The sequence below is a fragment of the Pseudopipra pipra genome, chromosome 15 (genome assembly GCF_036250125.1).
Source record: "Pseudopipra pipra isolate bDixPip1 chromosome 15, bDixPip1.hap1, whole genome shotgun sequence".
In the NCBI taxonomy this organism is placed as follows: Eukaryota; Metazoa; Chordata; class Aves; order Passeriformes; family Pipridae; genus Pseudopipra; species Pseudopipra pipra.
The window spans coordinates 4,684,302-4,704,595 of NC_087563.1; the positions used below are offsets into that span (position 1 = coordinate 4,684,302).

General features: G+C 40.2%; 1 protein-coding gene across 1 annotated transcript in view; it reads left to right on the forward strand.

The window, feature by feature from the left end:
* The window catches only part of SLIT3 (slit guidance ligand 3), a 474,289-nt gene that overhangs the window by 246,658 nt on the left and 207,337 nt on the right, over positions 1 to 20,294 (forward strand). Inside the window, exon 7 of the mRNA XM_064671611.1 lies at positions 14,172 to 14,243. Within this exon, the coding sequence (XP_064527681.1) occupies positions 14,172 to 14,243 (72 nt within the window). The remainder of the gene's footprint in view (positions 1 to 14,171; positions 14,244 to 20,294) is intronic.

Sequence of the window (20,294 nt, forward strand, 5' to 3'; positions counted from 1 at the left end):
GCAAGGGATGTTACACAGTCCTTTTAAACAGCTCAGATCATGTAAATCCTACATGGATATTAAGAAGATCCTGTGGAAGATCCTAATTTTATTTTAAAAAAGAGCCCAGTGTTTGTGCTTGGATCTGCAACGTTTTCTTCCGATATAAAATAAGGATCTAAGTCTGAGCGAAGCACAGAGGGATTCTCAGGCACTCAAATATATGTTATGGGATTAATAGAAATAGTGAAAAGTTGATTATCTAGGTGCAAATTTGAGAATGGCTTTAGTATAATAGCTTTGAGGTAGGCAAGAATAAAATCCCTTTTGTTTAAGACCAGATGACCCAGGGAGAGTGTGAGAGCAGCAGCAGCAAAGGGCTGTGAGATGATGGTCTCATTTGTACAACTGATTTCTGCTATGGAATATCATTTTCCTTCACATTTTTTTCCCCTACCAAAAGCCTGTGGGATCTAATTTTGCTTTTGTTTACCCTTTAGTAGTCCCATAAATGTCAGAGAAAGAAATGGGAGAATTCCATCTTCATGGGGAAGTAACCTCTGCTCCAGTCTTTTGTGGTTTGGTTGTTTTTATTTTTTTCAAAGCTCTTTTTGGAGTTATTTTTCCAACTCATTGAGCAGTAGTACAGTAACACTGTGAAATATCTGTACACAGCTTGTCTGAGGTGCATTTTCACACTTAGAATTCTTCTTCCTTTCTCCTGTTTTACTGGGGGAAGTGAGGATTTCTGCGTTGTTCTTTTGAAGGAACATAAGGCTTTTTGAATGATCAAAATAATTGCTGTATGTGAAGTCTGCATCAATATTCTGTCAATCACAAGTTGTTTATAAGACAGTCATAGTATGTTAATACTGGAATGTAGAATGATGCTTTTCAAAGAAAAATAAAAATAAATAAAAAAAAAAGAAAACAACAACAAAACCAACCCCCCAAACCCTAGAATTTAAAGAGAGAAGCTAATGGGCTGTCTGAAACTGTGGTGTGGGGAACAAGAAATCTTAAGGCAAATGGTTTGCATTAAGATCCCTGTAAGCAGCTCTTGCTGCTTTTCCAGGTGCCCAACATAGGAGCACCCAGCCTGCTTCTGGGGGCAGCGAAACGAGGCTCTTTCATGCATATTAAAAATTGCTTGTCATGACGTGGGGTGGGAAATGGCGCTTTTTGGTGTGAAAATTAGCTTTAGAAATGAGATCGATTTTTTTTTTTCCTTTTTATTTCTTGCTTCTGCTTTCTTTTGTGACCCCTCGGTAGCCCCTGTTGGCGAGTTTCACCCTTGAACCCGCTTTATTTTGTATTTCATTTATATGCTTAAACTCGGGTCGCGTGCAGCAACAGCTATTGATTAGGTCCTGCTTTTAAACCCAGTCTTACAGGGAAGATGCTGCCAGGAGGTCAAGTGGTTTGCCTGGAGTGATTCACTGAGTGGGGAAGGGGGGGCACGACTCACAATTACCTGAAGCGTTTTAGCGGGGGTTTGTTGGTGGGGATGGATTTTTTTTTGCTCGGATTTTAGCGCTCTGCCTCGAGCTCTCGTTGCAGTTCAAAGACGTGGTGCTCTCCCTTGATGAGGAGCAGCTGAAAGCGTAATTAAGGGTTAATGTTCAGGCGGGTGTGGGGGGGGAGCAGCAAACCTTTTGCAGTAAGTTGGGCAATAAGCAGCTCTCTCAGCCTGAGAAGGATGGGAGAAATGTCCTGGGAAGCCAGTTGTGCAGGTATCCTCTTCACCTACTTACAAAGAAATCGTTGCTTTGGTTGCCAGGGAGAAAACTTCAGGGCAGGGCTTTTCTCTGGCCGTTTTATTTCGGCGCTGTCACATCTCAGCGGGAAATAGGTGTTTGAGGTGTGGTGTAAAGGGTCAGGTAAGGTAACTGGTGTGCTCTTGTGATCCAAACTTGCTGCCCAATCCTACCAGGGAGGACAGGTTTTCTTCCACATGACTGTCTTTTTGTCATGACAATCCTGGCAGAGGAAGCAGCTTTCTCTGCTATGAGTGTTTTTATGGATTGATACCAGGGAAAAAATACTCATAAAAGTATGCCACCTAGCAAGGAAATTTCAAGGCCATATGGATTGAGTTAATTTTTAAGTTTCTTTGTTAATGGCTTCAATTTTGTAAGTCTTGTAGAATCATTATTCAGTGGCCAGCAAGCAAATGAATCAATGTAAGTAATGTAAGTGAATTAACAGTTCAGATACATAAGCATTTGTATTGAAGGAATCACAATGCCTAAGATGACCTGAAGGTTGATGTTAAAATATTTCCTTTCGAAATGATTTCCTTAAAAAATGTAAATAGAAATAGCAATTTGCTGAGAAAAATTTTGGCACCTGTAACTCCTAAGAAATTCTGTATATAAACCTGCCTCTGCAATATTTCCTGTTGATGTCAGATGTAAGATGCACAAATTATTTAATAATACCAACCATATTTCTAATAGTAAGCCATCTTCTACCTCTATCTATATTTTTGTTTTTAAATTGGGCATGCAGTTATTTCATGATGCTGTTTTTACTGGATTTTAATGGAATAATTCTTTCCCACTTCTGTTCATTACAAGTCCTGCATTTATAGATAAGTACAGACTTCTAAGTTGCTCAAGTCTCCTGCAAGATGGAATAAATCCCTTTGGAGGTGACCTATCGTCCTGTTTTTGCAGTGTCTATTGTCTTGGAGGTTATGGTTGTCTCTTGGTACTTGGATTTCTGAACTGTGAAGCTTCAGATCCAGAGTCAAGTTATTCCTTGTCCAGCAGTTAATGTCTCCAAGTGATTAGTGATCCAGAGGGAAAGCTGAAAAACAGGCTTCTCCACCTGTTAGCCTGATTTTCAGTTCTCCCCAAGAATTAAGGTTTTGTGAGGATATCAGATATCAGTAGGGTTCTGATGATTTTTACTTTCAGGCACTGCAGGTCAATAAAACACTAGTGCTGTTATATGTGTTTTACCTATATCTTTATAAATGTGCTTTGTGACAATAGCAACATCATCAGTAACTATTGCAGTGAGTGGTGTTCAGCACTTTTGGTATAAACTCTCTCTCTTCTGTGTCTAGATTGGTATTTACATGTCCCAAGGCCAGAGAAGCATATTTTAAATTGGAAATTATGTAGGTTAGTGGATCTGGAAGGGACACGTTCAGTTCCTCATGACACTGCTGACAGCTGAGCATCTGTGGGGTGGAGGAATAAATATATTAAAGGTTGAGGGACTCAAATGCAACAGCCATCACATAAATGGCAAAAATAGATTGATGCCATTTGCTTTTACGAATTAAAAAAACAGACCTATGCTTTCATGTAGGTGGTAAGAAACTCCCTGGTGAATATGCACAAGAGTTGTGACATATGCTCCATGTCCTGTTCTTGAAGGATCTGTGGTAGTGCCACATTGATTTGGTGAAACATTGTTCAGAAAGTTGAAGATCTGCTAACAAAAACTGAACGTAGGGATCCAAACATATTGGGTGCTTATGGTTCATATGGGCGTTCAAGTGGGAACATTTGTTCCCAAATGCTTGTAAACATAAATCTGCAGGATGGATTTGCTGTCCTTACCCTGGGTGACAAACGTTTCACAGATGACGTGAGTTTGGCTGGCTGGAAAACACTAAAGCAAAATGGCTTTTTTTTTTTTTTTGTCAGCTGCAATCCAGTTTGCTGTTAATTCCATAGCAAAGTATTTAAAAATGGATGCAATTACTAGGTGCCCAGATAACTAAGAACATTATTTTTAGTTCCCATTTAATCTATCAGGTAGTTGATTTATTTCTGGGTTTTCTTCTGATTGACTTTTCTTAAAGGTTCTTTTCTTTTTCTGTCTAGAAACTACTTATTCTTTCCAAACCCTTCTTGTTCTGGTTGGTTCTTAAGTGCTTTGGGCTTTCATTTGTTATGTGCAGGTGTTTCATTGACAGCACAGGTGAGTTTTGGAAGTGTTCTAAACCTGGTGTAGATTTGGGAAGAGGGCAACACAAGTCACAGAGGCATAACTAGTGGGACATCTTCTTTAGAAATATGCCACAGGATGATTCATTTGGATATGGACAACTACTGAGGGAGGAAGGATAGATCTTCAGGTTCACATGAAACTGCCCCACAAACACTTAATGTCTGTGGGTGGGCTCTGATCGTGGTGATAATGAGGAGTCAGCTCTAGGCTGCCCTGCCCAGGACACTTGCATGAGGCTCTGAATGCACAGAGAAATGAGTAACAGTAGCAAAATAGCAGATTTTACTCATTTGAACCTTTTTCCAGTAATCCTAGTCTAATGGGACTGTTATCTCCTTACTTATATATGAGTGTATGTATATGTAACTACCTAAGTTAAATATATAAGCACAGTAAGTGCCCACAGAAGTGCAAAGTAGTATTTTTATGAACTTAGTACAAATATAAATAAATATATGAAGTGCACAACAAGAACTCACCCTTTCAGTGAGGTTTCTGTAGCAGAAGCAGATAAGGCAGAAATCCAAAGCACACATTATGTTAACTTATTTGTTTGAAATCATGTAGGAGAACAAGCACATTTGTGGCAATGAGGTATAGAGTCAGACTATAAGAAGTAATTCCAGTGGGACTTTGGATGGGGAATTTGAATTCATTGCCTTGAGCAGTGAGAATGAAGTTTGATGTAAATGCCTTAAAAGCTCAGAAGGTCCAGGCTGATTCGAATCTCTCTCTCCCACCCTTAGCACCAACTCATCCAAACTCACCCATATGATTCTCTAGGATTGATTACAAGTCAGCCACACATCTGGCTTGCAAAATGAGATGTGATGCTAAGAAATGACAGATAGAAAGACTTAAAATCAGAGGGTCAGGGCACTGCATGTGCGTTGCAGCAACGACTGGAAAACAAATTTCAAATGTTTTAAGTATCTGTTGCCAGCCTTGTTTTCTATCAGTAAGAGGGAAACAGCACAAGAGTGTGGTTATATGATGTTATATGTGGTTATATGATGTTATATGTGGTTATATGATGTTACGTGGTTATATGATGTACTTGAGTCTGCTGCTCTTTCTTAGCTGGCCTGAGAAAATCATGTACCTGCAAAGCATCCAAACAGGATGAGGAGTCAGAATTTGGAGCTGCATCTTGTTTAGGAGCATTTGTATGTTAAAAACAAAACCTCTGATAATACTCAGACAGGTCCCCAGTTAATGACACAAAGCTATAACTAAGCCAAATGACTCCTTGTCTTAAAGTAATTAAACCACTATTTTTATTTTTTTTTATTATTATTTTTCAGTGGCCAATTTTACAGCAGAAACCACTAGAATGAGATAAATAACATGTCTCAAAAGCGAGCTGCTGTTGCCTGATCAGTATTGGAGAAAAGGGGGAAAACAAATAAAAAAACCTGGAAGCACAGCTCTTACACCCCTCACCTTTAATCATCTGGAGTGGCTCTTGCTCTCCTAAAATCAGAGCCCACAGCTGTGTTAAAGATGGAATGGCCTGCTTTGAAACCCCTTAGAAAAACTTCTGAACCTGTGTTAAGCATGATCAGTACTGGAAACCCCTACCAGAGTTATCTAAAACTAATGCAGCATCTTGAAATATGTAGTGTTCATTAACTATGCTCTGGTGGCTGTGGGATATAGTTGTTATTTTAGCATCTCTTAAATGTTGAGGAGCTGAATAGAACCCTACTAAAAAAAAAATAAAATCCCTAAAATGAGGCACTGAGATATTCAGAAGTGTACTTCCTTCTCTAGCTTTAACTGCTCATTTTTTATTTTTTTTTTTTAAACAATCTCATAAACCAGGATCCAGTTGAAAATTTATTGGTGTGTTATACTAAGAAACTACCATTTATAAGTGCAAGCTTATATTCATCCACAAAGTTTTAATATGAATTTTATAGTTAACAAAAAAAAGTCACCAAAATACAAAAACCTACTGGTTTGCCCAAATTTACCAGCCATGCAGCAAGGCTGACACTCTGCCGTGACTTTACTCACAGCATTTGCTGCTTTGGTATTACTTCCTCCTAATTTGTCTCTTCAGGGCTAGAAAATACATATCTCAAGTCACTGTATGACTGTGGGTGATAGAATTAATCTAATGTACTATGGGATTTCAGAGGGGACAGATGTCTGGAGATCAAATGTCCAGATTTCTTTTTGCTCTGTCATCTCCCTTAACCGTGTAAAACAGGCATTGCTGGAGTCCAGGTTCTGGCACGTTCCCCTTCCCTGTCCTGCCAGGGGTTCCCTTCATTCTCCACCACAGTCTCTGCTCCTCAGGTTTGCTTATCAAGTCAAAGCTTCTCAAAAGCAGGAGAGCCGTAATTTTCCTCTCAAACCTGATTTTTTAAAAATTATTAACAATAAGAATGTGTAAACAGTAAACCACCAAAGTTAATACACCTTTTGCTAAGCGACACTGTTAAATAACCAACCTGGGGGCTCCTGGTGAGCTCTGCACAGCCCTGGGCAGAGCTGGGCACACGGGCATTCCCAGGGAAGCCCTGCAGTGGTGTCCTCAGAGCAGCAGGAATGTCATCCATGTGCAGAACATCTCCTCTCCTGTGCAGTGTGCAGAACCAGAAGGGCACTAACCCTGCTTTGCATCGCTCCCGTTTCTTGCACCCCTGTGAGCCCATCTTAGAAATACTGGTAGCTCCAAACAAACCTTGTCTGTCTCTGACAACTGGCAGCTGATACACTTTTTAACAGGAAGGGATGAAGCATTCTGTGCCTTCCCTTTTTTAGGTTTTGGTTGTGTAATGAATTTGTTACGGCACGGACCATCCGCACGGAATCATTTTCAAGAAGAAAACCCAAATCCCGGTTGATGCCCCCGCATTGATCAGCTGGAACAGCTCGTCTGTGGGGGCTTATTTGTTTTGCCTTCAAGAATGAGCACGGCTTAGGTGCTGTTAGTTCCACATAAGTGATGCCATGCTGGTCCTTGAGCCTGTGTGAACACTGGCCTTGCTCACAGAGCACGTGTAGTCTCGTGCTGTGGGCAGTGGGGTGAGGTTCTCTGGTGTCCTCAAGGCACAGCAGCCTGGGCCCTGTGGATTCACTGCACCTGTGTCTGCCTCCCCCTCCTGGAGAGGAGGAAGGAGCTCGAGGTTTGATAGAAACAACAGCCACAAATGTGTAAACAGAGCTCAGGCATCGCTGCAGGGCAGGGGTGGGAGGTACCACTTGCTTAGGGATCTCATTCCACCTGGGATGGGTGGCTGTAACCACCTGCATCTTCTCCACCCCTCTTTGTACATTAAAAACTTCTACTAGATGTACATTAAATATCTGATTTTTTTCTATATAAGTGCCTTGGTTTCACATCCAGTTTCATACTAACATCCCAAATGATATGAATCCCTATTAATATTCCTAGTCTGATTCCCTGTTATGATTTCCTATTAATAAGGTAACTTGATTAGTAACATTTTGGAGGTAGAACTTTTCTTTACATTTGGTATTTGATACTTGTGAACTGAAAATAACAATAAGTAAGAATTTAAGGAAGTGCAAACCTTCTAAAAGTGTAAAAACCACCACAGTAAATAACTTTGGTATTCTCAAACACCCATTTTATCTTCCTCATTTCTTCCCCTTTTCCCCTTTGGGGCTATGGCAGAGGAGAACAACAGATGGTTATCAGTCAAGAGTAACTAAGGAAACCACAAAACCTGCCCCAATTGCTATGGAGACAGCCATTTCTGTGCTTGGTATGCACTATTTGTTACATCAGCAACCAGAGAGAGTTAAAAAAAGAAAAAAAAAATTCTTCTAAAGCACCTGATATTGAAAGGAAATCTTGGGTTTATGTGTATTTGTCCTTGTGGGAAGTGGCAGGAGTGCTCTCCATGTTCATTTGCCACTCAGGTTTTGCTTTAAGCTGCTCTGATGGCTCGTTTTTGGCAGCAGCATTTTGATTTGTGAGCTTATGTAATACAAATACTCAGAGTAAATATTTAATACTTTTGAATAGTCTGCAGAATAATTATTTATAAGCAACTCTTCCCCTTCAAGTCAGATGTCCCTCCCTCTTTGAATTTAACAACCTGGCAGCAGAGGTCGGGTGTGAAAACTGAAGAATGTGACTGTGCCCAGTTATTTCAGGCAGATGAGCTGTTTCTGCACCAAGCTTTAACCATGGCTTTTGGCAAAACCACATCTTTGGGAAACAAAATAAAAGGAATTTTGGAACACATGTAAAAATCTCAGAGGGAGAGATTGCAGCTTGATCACAGCAGCTGTATCATTTTTTTTTCAATTTTCTAATATAAGCAAGCTCTTATAGAACGGTTTTAATGAAGCATCAGTAGAGTAAAAATTAAATGTGAAAAAATGCCTTAAAAGCCACTTTGAAAGATCTTCATATTATTTTAGTGTAATTGAATTTAATACTACTTAAAAGAACCATCTTTTCCCATTTATTGGGGCTTCCTTATCAATTAATTTGAGGATAAGGACTTTGGATTGGTATGTGGGAAATTTTACACAGATGTGTTGGTGTCACTATCCTTTGAGATTTTAATATTCTTAAAGTTATGTTAAGACATTAAATGTTATAGAGTGTATCTAATTCTTACAGGTTATTAAAGAGCTTAAGTATGATAGTGTAAACTTTACAGGAAAGGGATGGCAGAGACCCAGCAGTCTGTATTAGAAATGAAATGGAAAAGGTTTGGGAAAAATATTGTCCAAGCAGAGGTTATTTTGGAGATATAATTAACAAAATTAATTCTTTTTCTAAAAATGATTCTATAATAAGTTACAGTGAATTTGCCTTCCTGTGAAATGGCTGTTGACAATTCCTTTAAATACTTTAGAGATACAATACTTTTAATATGGATATTTCTGGTTAAAAATGTAAGTCTTTTATTAATGAGGTAATGGCTTTTGCCTAAATTCAAATCTACAACAGTAGATATCATCTATAACAGTAATTTTGTATCTGTAACTGCAGAACCTTCTTAAAGCTGTTAAACCACTGCTTTTTTATGCTAAACATGTGAAATGTGAGAAGCAAAGAAACCTGAACACTATTTATTATGTTACTTGTTAATGCAGGCTTTTATTTCAATATTTAACTAGATTTGGGGCAAAATATAGAAAGAGGTTATAGTAATTTAACTACTGTCACAGTATAATTAAACAACAGATTAGCACTTGAGCTCTGTAGTGGCCTTGATAGTGTTTCAAAATAGAAAAAAAAATCCCTCACTGAATAAAGTACAAAACACTGCTTATATAGTTCATTATTGTGAAATGTTGAAGCTTGAAGGGCCTGTTCTTCATGAATGTGAGTGTGGCTAATTGGAGAAAAAATACTGAAAGCTCTAATATAGGCACAGGTTAGTTGGTGTACTGTGAGGAAACCTTGCTACTAATATAAATGTAGGGTTTTAAACACTAACTGATTTTTAATGTTAATAAAAGATGAGATTATTTCAGTTTTGGAAAATTTCACCCTGCATGACTTGAATTCTTTAATATTTTAGAAGAGTTTTATGTTTTAAAAAAAATCTTAAAGCTAGTAACATGTTAACAATTATATCAGCTTTGTTGCTGGGGATTCTTGTCTCTCAAATGCATTTGAAAATTAAATATTCCTTATTGTTGTGAGCAAAACCTTCAGGGCTCAGTATTTAAAGGATTATTTCAAATGGCAAAAGAATATCAACATTGTAAAACCCTATTCCTTATGAATATTACTGTAAATGTAACTCTTGTGTTGGGTGGATAATGCACAAGTCTGGATGGATAAGCTGGAGTTACACTCTGTCAGGGAAATGTTTTAGACATTTAAAGTGGTGTCTTGGCCAAGCCATAGGCTCTCCCATGACATAAATCCATTAGGACACATTCCTCATTTCTTAGAAAGGTGATTTGTATCCAAGTTGTTTGGGTTTTTGAAAGAAACATCAGTTTTAAGTTCGACAGTGATCAATCAGTTGCATAAAATTTAGTCACATAATTCTCCTGCTTTTTAGTAAAAACTGATTGTAGGTATTGAGCCCTGCTTAGAGGCAGATCATAATATGTGTGGCTTTATGTATCAGCTCTACCCTGTGAAAGATGCTTTTTCCTCTGAATGGTTTCATAAATTCTTGCATCGTTTATAAGCATTTGTCTGTGTCACACTCCACCTAAATCCCATTTGCCCATTCAATATTTTCCTTGCTTGAGTGCTTTGCTCCCTTCTCTGAGGTCTTCTGGTGTTGCTCTTTGTTATCTGTTCGCATTGTCTGCTTGCTAATTGCCTGTCATGGAGATCTGGGATCCCTGGAGCCTCTTAGGTGAGGTCAGGGATGATAATTCAATCACAGGGAGCTGCTGGGTTTCCCAGGCTGGGATCTCAGCTCGCTGACATTGGAGCAAGGACCTGTTCTGGACACGTCACCAAGTCCAGTTCTTTGTGTGTGATCCGTGAGAGATTTGGCATTTAACCCAAACACTTTCACCCAAATTGAAGTTAGTTATCCGTGTCACTTAGCAAAACTTGGAAGTTCAAAGCTTGGTGGTGTTTATTTGTTTATGCCTTGGCTTGTATCTCTTATAATGTGCCACTGCCTGGCTGTTTCACACAGCTCAGTGGTTGTGGTTTCATTCATCCTTCAGCCTCTTTTAAATGCAGTGGCTCACTTTTTCAGCGTGAGAACACTGTTTTCTTCAGAGGCAGTTGAATCACTTAGTAGTATTAGATAAAATCTGAGTTTACGGCTCTATTCCTTCAAAAGGCAGTAAAGGCTTTATTCCTTCAAAAGGCAGGAGTAAATGGAGGTATGAAAAGTGATTTTGTCCATTTTAAAATTGCCTTGAATCTGAGTTTTTGTCATCTGACCCTTAGTCACCAATACATTGCACCTCTGTGTACGTAACATCCTGTTAGTAATCTTCAGGAAAAGTTTTTCTAGAACGGCTATGAGTGCTGACAACTAGAGGTGGCATTTAAATCTGAATCAAGGCTTCTGCTGGCCAAGACCATTTTCTAAATTTCCCTGTAAGCCTGGAGCAGCTGACCTGTGTCTCAGGGAGCTGCCTTGTGCTCTGTGTGTGTGAGTGCTCCGTTTAGAAGGCAGCGATGGAGAAATGGGGATGGTGTCACCTGTTCCTCAGGGAAGTGTCTGTGCCACCTGTTCTGAAATATTGGGTTTTTTTCCTTTTTTTTTTTCTTAAGTCAAATTTTTACTTTCTCTGCATATGGTTAGTTTTATTCAGGTAAGATGTTCCTCTCAACAAATGTTAGGCGTGCCTGTTCTGCCCCTCGTACAGCCTACCCACACTGGGTATGTGATCTGGCTGCTGGCCCACATCACAGGGGCTTTATTTTGTCTTCATGGGTGTAAAAGTATGTGCTGAACACCTGCCTTTGCCTTTCTGTAAGACTTCACCTAAAGTTTTCCCAAATCTTTAAACTTAACACGTTGTCTTGGAAAGAAGAAAGTGTTTAGATTTTAAACTCTCAAATCTCTAGTCTCGACTGAACCACTCACCAGGGTGTTGTACAGATGCACAGAAATAGGATTTCCATCTTTACATGTGGAGAAATAAATAGGGAGGTGGAGGGTCTTAAAACAAGCCATGGCCTGATTTTAAGACAACTAACAGTTCTGTTCTTTTTGAGAAGAAATTGTCATGCTTTGCATTAAAGGCAGATGTAAAAGTGTTGGTGTGATAGATATCAGGAGACATGAGCTCTGGGACAGAGGAACACTAAATGTGTGCATCTCTCCCAGACACTCTGCAGACTTAGTTCATGGCCCACAGAACCAGAGTGCCTCACTAATGAATATTTTCCCTATTTACTGACCATCCTGCTAAGTGTGTGCCTTCTGAGCATCTGGAGGTTTCCCTTGCTGTGTCCTGTGCATCGATCACACAGACTAAACCTGGTTGTTAGCACCAGCATGACTGGACCTCTGGAAATATGATTAAGATGATCATTACACTTCTTCAGCAAAAATCAATCTGTGAGAGTAGTGTTTTTTTTAGAAAAACCCAATACCCACATAGGAAGCCCTTTAATCAGAAGGCTTTGTGACTAGCACACTGGGTTTATTTGCTTATTTTAGTGTATTTGACAGAAAAATCAATATTATAACTCAAATAAAAATACACAGTATACAGTGCTTCCCGTAGGAGAGGGAGAGGTGATTCTCAAGTTGAGCTCTCTCTCTTCATTGTTTTAGCATGTGCCAACTTTATGCTTAGTAAAGCTAAGTGTAAAATACTTAGTCAAACGGTTAAATATAAATATAAACATTAAATATAAATATAAGTCATTATATATAAATATAACACTGATATATTGAACTCATTTGGAGTTTATTCCTCTTGAAAATGCGCCATCCTTTCTGTTTGAGCCACAAATTTTTGACAACCCACACAGTTAAACAGGGATATCAGAAGAAGCCATTCAGCAGCTGAAGACCCTCATGGCATCAAAAAATATAGAGGTTTTAGCATCTTTCTTAGGTGGTCAGAGAAACAGAGAGAACATAAATATGTATGTATACACATTTACTTACACATGCACATATACTCTGCATGAACTCTTACAGAGAAATCCCTTTCGGATGATTGTTTGTCCCACTATCTGTTGGTATAGGAGACATTGCTGGAGTTTTGCCAAATTCACAAAGTTCTCCAAAGTTACAAGAGCTATGAGAAACCCTAGTTGGGCTTTATGCTTCCTAAGCTTTTTAGTAGACCTTAGAGTGTCTATGGGTTTTCCTGTGCTTTAAATCATAAAAAACATGCTGTTCATTGACACCACACTACAGCACAAAGGGTGAGTTTCCCATAGGTGTCAAATATATACATTCTCAAGATGTTCAGTGTTAGTAGATCAAACTCAGTCTTTAAAGGAATTCATAAAGATTGTATTTGCTCTGTCTGTGTTCTGTTGTGTAGTAAGATGACAAATCTCTATGTAGACCAAAAATTAGATATACAGCAAATAAATGGAAAGAAGTTGGTCAAACTATACAACTATATTATACATGGGTGTAATATATTTGCTATACTTCCATATATATATATATATATATAATAGAAATCAGGCACAGCAATGCAATCTTTGAATCTTTGTTCATAATATTTACATGCACAGTACAATAGATCTCTGCTTCACCAGATCTAAAGTTTATGCTGTTCAAAGGGCAATGTCGTATAAAGTCAGTAGCTTGCCTCTGTTTTTTCATGAAATGCAGATATTTTACTTAGACGTGGCGAGATATGTAATTTTATTTCTTTAAGTGTAAAATTTAAGGGATCAGATGTCAGAAAATGTAATCACTGAATTTTAAATTCCAACTGTAATTTTTTTAAGCAAAAGAGACAGATGTAGCTGCACTGCTGCGTCCACATGTATTGCAAAATACATTTAAGTCATGCGCATACAGGGAGACAAATGAGAGAACTCTGCCATCCAAATATTAAATTACACATTTTGAAGCAAAATAGTGGCTTAAGTGTACATGTGTATAATGCTTTTTGTCAGTGGGTTGCTCTCCCTGATGCAGTTAGACAGGATCTGTATTTAGTCAGAAATCTTTCAATAGAACGGGCTACCAGATGGGACCAGTAACAATGCAGAGAGGCATCGAACCACCACAGACATTTGGTGCTTAGAATAATAAAAAGACTATAAAATTAGATTAGTTGAGTCTAATTTGGAATTGGTATATTCCCTATGCACTCTCACAGCTCTTGGGTAGATAAAGCCTGGAGATTTAGTACTGTCAGGACAGAGGACTCCAACTTCCAGTAAAAGAAAAAACGGCATTCTGGGAGGTCACAGAGGGCAGCACAGTGACCTCCAATGATTTACAGGCCTTTAGCTTAATGAAATTGTTTCAGTGACATGACGGTAAAAGCTCATAATGGATTGGATGCCCTAATGTAATGAAATTACTCCCTTCTGCCTTAAAAAAAAAAAAAAAAAAAAAAAAAAAAGAAAAGAAGGAAAAAAAAAAAAAAAGGCGCAATTAATATTTACTGAGACCTGCCAGGCTTCAGTGTGCGGCATCGTGCAGCGCTGTCAGACAGCCGCGAGCAGAGCCCCAGCAGCAGCGTGGCAGCTGAGCAGGCGCTGCGAGGGGGTGGAGGGACACCTCGGTGACGGGGAAGCCCCAACCTGGCGCTCTGAAACAGCTCTGCCCGTTCCCAGCCTTCATCCTCCTCTCCCTTCCTTCCTGCAGGCAACTGGACAACAACCAGATCAGCTGCATCGAAGATGGAGCCTTCCGAGCCCTGCGCGACCTGGAGATCCTGTGAGTTGACTTGGTGCGCGGTGCCGGGGCGCTGGGGGGGTGGCTCTCCCCGTGCTGCAGTGCTGGCTGAGTCTGGGGGCTCCCACCTCGGCCCCCTGGTGCAGGTGGCAAAGCCAAACCTCGCACTTCCCCTCCGGGCTGGGGTTATTGCTAATTAAAGCACAATAGACGAGTTCTCCGCTGCCGCTCCTGAGGAGCAGAGATATTGCCGTGCTCGCTGCTGCGTGGAACAGATGGGCTTCAGCAGCATTCCAAGTGCGTCCGATGTGTGCTCTGCAGCCACTGACCTGCCCGGGGCTGCCTGGTGCCGAGCAGCGCATGGGTAACAGGTTCATGAGGAACAATATTATGAGATATCTGACCGCTGCCCTAGACAAAAAGCTGTTTGAAAGGTGTTCTGTATGTAAGAGGGAGGAGAGACGGGCGTTTGGCAGGCTTGTTCAGTGCAGTCATTGGCTTTTGGGGAGGATCCTTCTCTGAGGGCTGAAATAACACCACGTTGTGCTCTCCATGTACCACAAACTTTACACGTCGGCTGTTAAAGCTGCAGCACATACCACGGAAAGAGGAGCAAAGGCTTTGAACAGTGCAAGCTGACTCTAAGAGAGAAGCAGCATATTAGATTTAGATTACAGTCGTTGTAATGTAAATCCAGTATTAGCCAGAACTCTGTATCTGAGCAGATAATTTGCTTATTACTGATAGTTACTCGTTCACTTAAAGACCTTTTCTGGAATGGGTTTTCACTGTGTGAACTGATATAAAGCTTCTCCTGTCACCTCAAAGTTAATCCTGCGAAGCTGAGTGTTAATACTTGTGAAAGCACATAGTTCTAAGCTGAAATGGAAGGGGCTGGGGGTAACACACGACCCCTCCAAAATTGAAACCCTCGGCATGTGACCTGGAGTTGGTGCTGGACCAGCAGTGACACTGTAGACACTTAAGTACAGCAGGGAAGGCCTGCCCAGACTGCTGCAGAGCTTGCCCTTAAATTACATGGGATGAAACAGCAAATGGTAGGTGGTTAAAATAAGCACCTGCCTCACACGCTCCTGGCACCTGGAGGCTCAGCAGAGTCACGACATTGCCTTTGGCTCCTGAGAGCAGGCAGGGCAGTGGGCAGTACGGGATGGGCAGTGGGCTGTATGGGATGGGCAGTGGGCTGTATGGGATGGGCAGTGGGCTGTATGAGATGGGCAGTGGGCTGTACAGGCAGGGCAGTGGGCTGTACAGGCAGGGCAGTGGGCTGTACGGGATGGGCAGTGGGCTGTACGGGATGGGCAGTGGGCTGTACAGGCAGGGCAGTGGGCTGTACAGGCAGGGCAGTGGGCTGTACGGGATGGGCAGTGGGCTGTACGGGATGGGCAGTGGGCTGTACGAGATGGGCAGTGGGCTGTACGGGATGGGCAGTGGGCTGTACGGGATGGGCAGTGGGCTGTACGGGATGGTCAGTGGGCTGTACGGGATGGTCAGTGGGCTGTACAGGCAGGGCAGTGGGCTGTACGGGATGGGCAGTGGGCTGTATAGGATGGGCAGTGGGCTGTACGGGATGGACAGTGGGCTGTACAGGATGGGCAGTGGGCTGTACGGGCAGCCCTGTGCCACACACCCCAGAGGGCTGAATACACATGTGACAACACAGGGAACTCTTGCCCAAGGGCTCTACACACCTTATGGTGATGCTCAAGGAGTTCTGCCACCAGTTTCAGCCCAACTCAGCAGTCTGGGGGACCTGGGAGTGGTGGCTGTGTGTGTCAGGGCCAGCTGAGGTGCCTTTGGCCCCTCTGTCTCCCAGGCTGGGACACTGATGTTGGTCAGATAGTAAGTGTTGCTCATACTGAGTTAGCAGTAGGTTTCTGCCGACTTTCTTATGTGGGAACTTGTGCTTTCAAGAGTATTGTTCACATTCTATATTAATAGCACTTTTCAGGAAAAGTAATGCATTACCACTATGAAGTTTTACTTGTCTGTCAGATTGAAAAGTCTACTGTGTGGTGAAAGAAAGGAAGAAAAGAAAAAAAATTAACTCCTTTAAAAATTGGCTTTTTTTTTTTTCCCTTTTTTTATTATGGACTGATTTTCCATATCTGCAGAGAGTGAATCAGTCCTCCCCTGACAGCAGACTGTGCTAAAACTTTCACTGAAATACGCTGGACAATAAATGGAGGCTTTTTCTGTAAAATCCTGAGTTCTGCAGGCTCTGCAGAAGTTGCTGGGAATACATCCCTTCTTCCCAAGATGTAGGAAATTTTCAGTTAGTTTATTTACCTCTTCTGCTTTTAATTGGTTAATTCTGTGCCAGTTATTTTTGGGTGGGAGAAGAGGAGGATATATAAAATACATCATAATCAGTTCTTCAATGCATTTTTAATTTCAGCACAGACACACTGCTACAGGAAAAATCAATCTTAATTCTAAAAGATGAGAAAATAGATTGATAATATCTATTTCTAAACTTATTTTTCTTGCAGTCACAAAATATGAGTTTTATGCTTCCAATGTAATACGATTTTTTTCCATGTTGTTCTTCAAAGTCTGAGCATTTGATCTCTCTATCAAAATAAATTTGCTAAATGCCCCAGAGAATATCATATCTTCAGTTGTAAAATAGTCATAAGTACTAGAATATAAAATGATCTGAACCATCAAAGAACCTTAACAAGTGAAACCGAATTTCATCATTTCAGATCCGCTGTGCATTTTGCGCAGATATAGTTTTAACCTCGAACGCAATATGGAGAAAACATTTAATGATTCTGGCAAAAAAATTAATTATTTGTTTGAACAGTTCGCAAGGGTACCAAATAATGGATTTCCCCTTTATCTTATTGAAATCTTGTGATCTTTCTGATATTGAATATTTCCATTCCTGCATCTTTTCTCTGCGTGCGCCGCCCGTCTCCAGAATTCTAAATTCTGTAGAGAGCTCGGGGCAGAAACGGAAATGCTTTGCATTACTCAAAACATAAAACTAAGATGCTTTCTTTAGAAACACTTTGGTTTCTGGATCACACTTCTCACTCAGGTTGAGTTCCTCAAAAATCAGGAGTGCAAGGAGCTCTGTGGTTCAGTAGCCGTAGGAAGGGAAAGAAGTTGTGCAGTTATCCTTCAAAGTGAGGAGCCCGCCATGGTCCGTGTTGTTTCTGTTTATTCCCAGATTGTTTTCTCTTACTATTTTTATTTTCTTGTTTTTGTTTTATGAATGTGTTCCTGTACCAACAAATAGCACCGAGGTAGAGATGAAAATGGCACTGAAATTTGTGCCTAATTTCAGTAGCTGACGTGGTGCAGTGAGTTGTGAACGTCAGCTGCAGCTTGGATCAGACCAAGGCAATGCAGCTCCCAGTGCAAACACAGGCTTTTTGTCACCTCTGTGTTTATGAGCCTCCGTGTTTGGAATGCCATGAAAGGTGTCCCTGATCCTATGGTCTCACCTAATGCAGGTGCCAAGTGCTACTGCTGACTCTGAGTTTTGGGTTAAAAGATGCGAAAATGTTGAATATGGAGTGCTTTGGTGCCTTCTGTGGATTGTCTTTGCCCCTGCAGCAAGGTGAGAATGATGCCTGAGAAATGACATGGAGAACTGACACACTTAAACATCCTTTCCTGGTAGTTCTGCACTGGGACTGGTTTTGTTCATTTTTGTGTCAGATTTTATTCACATGAAGGTTTTGGTTTCTATTTGTTGATAAAATAGGGATTTTTCGTCTTGACATACTTCCTTTCCCCCTTTTTATTAGATGATAAAGCATATTTCAGTGGTTTTGGTCTTGCATTCCAAGACATAGAAAGGTGTGTGCGACAACTAAAACAATAATAAAATGTAAAAGGTGCATATATTCATAAATGAATGGCAAAAGCTATTAACTATCTTATGACCTGTTGGAATAGAAATGTGCAGAAGAGTTGAAGAAAACTGGTGTGAAACCTTCACTAACTAAAGCTTTTTTTAGTAGGAGAAGGTTTTCTGCTCTGCTTAGTTTTTACTTATGTCCCATGGCAAATATCTGGCAATAAAAGTATTATTGAGAAATATGTATTAGTGTAGCCGTAAGCATGATTAAAAGTTATTAAAAAAACTCCAAAAGGATTATTAAGAAAAAAAAAAACAAAAAAAAACCAACAAAAAACCAAACCACCCCAAAGTAGTCTTCAAAATGAACTTGGCCAGTATTCCTTATGGTGTGTGACCATATCGTTCATATCATTGTAGATTAGAAATTAGTCCGAAGCTTTATTTCCAAATGTGCAATATTATAAAGGATAGGAGATAAAATTGAGAGCTCAGAATTTCACCTCCAGTCCCTTAGGATACATGAATAAAAGGAATTAATTTCAGGGTGGTTCAACAAGCTCAAACTGGATAAAGTAGTAATATCGAGTGACTGAACACGCTATTGTCATTAGACTGGAAGAGCTGAACAATTTTTCTCAGTAAGAAACAGAACTCAATTTAGCAAAAACCCCTTTAATTTATTTATCATTGTTTTGTCTCTCTGGGGTAGCTTGAAAACTGTGTGGTGACATGGCAGTTATAGCATGTGGACAGCACAGAAAGAATTACGAGTCACTGTTGACAACTTAGGTGGAGTATTTTCTTTATGTTGTAAAAGCTGTTTTTGCTCCTGCTTTATAATGATAGCCAGAGGGACTGGAGGTTGAACACATTCTGTTTGTTGCACAAGATTTTATCCTACCAAGAGCTAATCCTGGGAGGTCTGTGGGTAGTATTCTATTAAAGATGGCAAATGAGTTCTTGCTGTACAGAGCTAGCACAGAATGATTTGGGGGGTTGTTTGTTGTTAGTCATGTTAATTGTAGGTCTTTCATGTAATAGCACTGTGTCTGAAAATCCTCCTTCCTGAGCTCACCTGCTTTTTGAAGTGAATGAGCATCGAGTCCATAGCAACAAACTACACACGCAGGGTTCCACCATTCCACTTCGGACACTTTAGCATGAAAAATCGTGGCAATTCCTTCAGAAATAATACTGAAAAAGTACAAGTAGAGACATCCAAATATTTGTAACTCCAATTCCAAATGAGCCCTAAATATTTTATCTTTAAAAAGAATTATTTTTTTTTCTCTGATTGCAAAACGTAATAAAGGAAAACATTTCCATCTGCGAAATGTTGAAACGAAAATGATAGGAGTCTTAGAAATTAAAGTCGTTGTGTCAGTGTTTGTATGTAGAAGGTTTTCTCTCCATATATTTCTGCCTCGCTCCTATTCCTGCTCCATGACAAACCCGCAGAAGCCCGGAACTCCAAGGGCTGCGCTGGCGTTTCCGAGCTCTGCTCCAGCCCCGAGCCGTGTTCAGCGGGACACAGCACGATCTGTCAGACCAGTCTGGTCTGCAACCCCCAGTTCTGTTCATTGTCTGACACATCCAGTCATTGCAAGCATCTTACCAGTGCAATAGGGTTAGTCCTGCTTTCCTCGTTTCGATCCAATGCCTTGCTGTTATAAAAGATTATGTTTTATAAAAGATTTAGTCCATGCAGTTTCTGATGGAGGTGTCATGGATGAAGTGTGCCTATAATGCTCACTACCTTTTGTCATAGCAAACTTTTAAGAACTTTTTTAAACAGAAATTAATATTTTTGTGCTACAGGCAGGATTTAATTGTTCCTGGGGTTGCCTCTGTATGCTGAACACTCAGTTATGTAGTCAGTTTTACTTATTTGCAAACTGCTATTCTGGACATATCTTAACTAGATAGAAGATTTTTATTTGCTTTCCCAACCTGGAGAGACAGGGAAGGAAAGTCATGACATAATTCTAAATATATGAGATGTCATTGCTTAATGAAAGCCTGAAAATGCCACACAAATGTGATTTCCTCCTCTATTTTGCTGGAAATTATGGTCGGTTGAGGCAATCAGGATCAAATTTGAACTCTGTAAATTGTGTTCCTATAACTGATACCAAAATGGCTAAATACAATAATGAAAATGAGAATTCTGTCTAAAATGATGTGCGTAGCTGGTGTACTTATTCATACAGTGAAATTAAAGTGATGAGGGTTTTGGTTCAGTTTTCTTGTGGGTT